The sequence below is a fragment of the Solanum stenotomum genome, chromosome 8 (assembly GCF_019186545.1).
Source record: "Solanum stenotomum isolate F172 chromosome 8, ASM1918654v1, whole genome shotgun sequence".
Taxonomy (NCBI): Eukaryota; Viridiplantae; Streptophyta; class Magnoliopsida; order Solanales; family Solanaceae; genus Solanum; species Solanum stenotomum.
The window spans coordinates 18,630,308-18,634,036 of record NC_064289.1 but is presented as its reverse complement, the minus strand read 5'-3'; the positions used below and the strand labels follow the sequence as shown (position 1 = coordinate 18,634,036).

Genomic DNA, 3,729 nt, shown 5'->3' with positions numbered 1-3,729 from the left:
GCGAGATAATCCTCAGCTATCTCTATCCTAACTTATGTCGTGTCCTCAATAACTTGTAGTTATATCATATCATGTTTAGCCATCACACCTTCGTATTGGTGCATCCACACATCTCTTCTTTACATGCCCAACGCATCAAAGTCTTACTTCCCGCACCTATCAAGGCCACTACTACCTGGGCCCAGGTGTCCTCATTTCTGATTTTATATATCTTCTATTTTTCCCACACATCCACCTCAACATCCTTATTTCCACAACTTTCAACTTTTGAATGAGGAAATTATTGACCAACCAACATTCCACTCCATACAACATAGCCAATCTAACCAATAGTAGATCAATATATTCCAAGAAATCTTACGTCTAGTTCATCCAATGATTCTTCAAGTCACTAATCGATAAAATACCAAACAAAAAGCAAAATAAAAGGATATCAAAGTTCACACCTATGCTACAGTAACAAGAATAACAAGTAAATCAATAGATCCATCCATTAGTTCTTTCATCACCACTTCCCCAACACACTATATGTCCGAGTCCAAGATATTTCAATACTGAGCAGGGTCAAATGATAGAAGGTAGTGGAACAAACAATAGAGATTAGGACATTCAGATACCACAAGGAAGTTAGTGAAGCATTTGGCCAGAAAACAACAGTAAAAATATTCCATGAGGCCAGTTAAACATATTTTGCATTGCAAGTGACAAAAAGGTACAAGGTATATATATCCTTTTAGATAGTTTGAGAATTACTTATCACTGGCAAATTGCAATTCTAGAATTTATGCACTAACAGTTGATGCACTATGAATGTCATTGTGATATCATCAGAGGCCAATGACACAAATAACTCCCAGAGGCTGACTTTAAAAAAAGGAGTTTATAACTGATAGATCAAGTGATCACAACGCCAAACTCAGGATGTTCATATCCAGTTCAAACTTTCGTAAACATCTATTTAACTGCTGTATCCAGATAAAAATAAATGGGGGACTTACATGCAGTCAAGTACCTCAAGCTCCAACTAACACAATAACATAAAAGACACAAAAGCTCATCAAAGAAGGATAACTGATAGACAAACATCAACTAATGTTCTCCGGATGTAAGTTTACAATACTGATAATCTTGTCCAAGAAATGTAGATAATATCCCAGCTAACAATTGAAGGAAAACAAACTAAGAACCATTTCAATTGTAATGAAGGCCGAAGTAAGACCAAAATTGGGTGTTCATTCATCTTTGTCAACACAAGAAGTTAATAAAAGAAACCAAGAACCTTTCCACCAACATTCTTCCTTCTAGCCTCCTCGTGGTCCATAATACCGGCGGAGGTGGTCAGTACAATGTATCCAAACTGCAAGATCAAACAAAATATTTTCAGGACTAGAGAAGTTTGTGCAAGAAAAGAAAGGATACCAATCCCTCCTGCCCCTAGGTGGGGACACCAAAATCTACCATTTCTATTTTCTATTTTCCATATATATATATATATATATAATAGTTTATCCAACGGCATAATCCAAGAAAACTAATATTCATTATGCTGCTCAAGGCATTGGAATTTCAAATTTACTCTATGGACAAACAGTTCACTCCTGGCAATAGAAGTTTACTGCATATCAATTGAAAAAATTAGCATCTTACAGGAAATAAGATGGGCTTGAGCCAACTAAAGCTGTCACAGCGACAATAACCTAAATCCTCCCATACATTCTTAGGACTAAAAGCATATATACACCTTCCTTTTTTAACATAATTTGTATGAATCAAAAGAATGCAGCCACAAACTGATCTTATGAGCAGCACAGCTAGGTAGATGTTATTATACCTGTCTGGAAGGCAACAATCTTGCGGTCCACCCTTCAATCTCCTTAACTCCAACATCAAAGCGAGGACTAATGACACCACATTTGTTCAGCCTACCATTCAGTTCAACAACAATTTTCCCTGATCTATGATCATCAACATACTCAAATTCTCCAATGTACCCTACACAAAGATGGCAAATGTAAGAACACAAAAAGGTTGACAAATAATCTGCATAGAAAATAATCAACAAAAGCTAAAGTACCATGCTTTTGCATGACAATGAGAAACTTGATGATGACTTTTGAAGAAGGCCTAATCATGACCTGGCGCTTTCCCCTCTTCTCAGCATTGTACATGCTCTTAAGAGCATCATTCAACACACTTACTCGTACCATCTTCTACAATAATGCCGCTATATCAAACCAATACAATAATCAGGCTCAACTACATAAAAGTAAGAAGATCACTGGGGAAGCAGCATAAAGTGATATGAAAAGAGACCCATTATCTGCCGATTCTAGAAGCTAAACAAGAAGACCAAAGGAGGAACTACACTTTAACAAGGTGGTTAGATGAACAACCTTCTTCGAGAGTATATATATATATATATTAAATATCAATATTTTTGGATATATACTAATTGTTGAACACAGATAGTAAAGAAAGATAGTCAAATTCGCCTTGTCCTAAAGTATGAACAACTTTGACGAAAACATTGGCTCTGCAGAAGACATCTCAGGTAAATGAAACAAAAAGGTCACAATACTGCTCCAATTATCAGTTCCTCAGCTCAAACCAAACATAAAAAACTATGAGATCTATCATCCCAAATAACCAAATTCTAATTCACAACTCAAAACTGGCATTTCTAATACTCACACCGTTTAATAAAATCCAAACCTACCTGTCTTCACTACAACAAGATGCATTGGCATTTGGCACAACAAAATGAGCATAAATTTGCTGCCTAGCCTAACAAGAAACCGAACGCACGATCCCACACACTTATCTAAGAGAACTATTATTACGAGACGTAATTGAGTCCTAATACCAAAAATACCAAAAATCTGGGAAGATATTGGCTCACATCTCACAGTTACATTATATCGAATCAAAAAAGATATCACACAATGTCATTAATCTTTTTTTATACATATAAACTTGGAAATCAAAGAGATTAACAAACATACACGAAGCTCTGAAGACGACGACGATGGCGAGAAGGCTGAAGATCTACTTCGCTTACAGTGCAAAAGAATATGGTAAGAGATAAAGAGCTAGGGTTTATGGTTAGGTTTAACAAAAGGATGGGCTGACCCAGGCTATTTTCTTATTTGGGCCTTCAAAGCCTTCAGTACTTGGGTGGTCTAATTTAGTTCTCACCTTAATTTTTAGGAAAAATTACCTAAATACGCAATTTATTTTAGAGAAAATTATGCGGTTAACCAAATTTATACTATTTAATTACTCATCATAGCTATAGTTTGCTATAATTACCACTCGCGACTAATATTATACATTAATTACGTGGACTGACTTCGAGTTTGTATAATTAGCCACGTTTGTATATGTATAATTCGCCAGAATATACACATATGTATGGTATACAATTATCTAACCGATATACATATACAATTCACTTCTCTCCCACTCTCTATCCTCTCTCGCTCGCCTCTCTCCTCTCTCTCCCAATATCGCTCGTCTCTCTCCTCCCTCTCACAATCTCGCTTTCCATATATACAAATGTATATGTATAATATATAGAAGATCCCGGGCTCGATCTGGTTTAGTATCAAGGTGATTCTTTTTCTGTTCCTATATATTTGGGTCCGTGCAGCATTTCCACGATATCGTTATGATCAATTAATGGGACTTGACCGAAAAGTGTTCTTGCCTCTATCATTAGCTCGGGTAGTC

General features: G+C 36.2%; 1 protein-coding gene across 3 annotated transcripts; it reads right to left on the bottom strand.

Moving 5' to 3' along the window:
* Positions 1–1,054: 1,054 nt before the first annotated feature.
* Positions 1,055–3,121, bottom strand: LOC125872113 (40S ribosomal protein S15a-1). 3 transcript variants are annotated; one of them, XM_049552790.1, is made up of 4 exons: positions 3,003–3,121; positions 2,075–2,221; positions 1,832–1,992; positions 1,055–1,357 (listed from the first exon to the last, which is right to left on the bottom strand). In XM_049552790.1, the coding sequence occupies exons 2-4, from the start codon at positions 2,205–2,207 to the stop codon at positions 1,259–1,261; spliced, it is 393 nt and encodes a 130-aa protein (XP_049408747.1). In that variant the 5' UTR covers positions 2,208–2,221; positions 3,003–3,121; the 3' UTR covers positions 1,055–1,258. The 3 variants fall into 3 exon arrangements, with proteins under 3 accessions (XP_049408747.1, XP_049408746.1, XP_049408745.1); XM_049552789.1 differs by having other exon boundaries at positions 2,075–2,224; positions 3,003–3,117; XM_049552788.1 differs by having other exon boundaries at positions 2,075–2,224; positions 3,006–3,094.
* Positions 3,122–3,729: the final 608 nt, after the last annotated feature.

Coding starts and splice junctions, on each gene's coding strand:
- LOC125872113 (XM_049552790.1), bottom strand. CDS start 2,207: ATGGTACGAGTAAGTGTGTTGAATGATGCTCTTAAGAGCATGTACAAT. Junction 1,993..2,074: donor CATTGTCATGCAAAAGCATG/GTACTTTAGCTT, acceptor ATCTTTGTGTAG/GGTACATTGGAGAATTTGAG. Junction 1,358..1,831: donor GATTGTTGCCTTCCAGACAG/GTATAATAACAT, acceptor TTGATCTTGCAG/TTTGGATACATTGTACTGAC.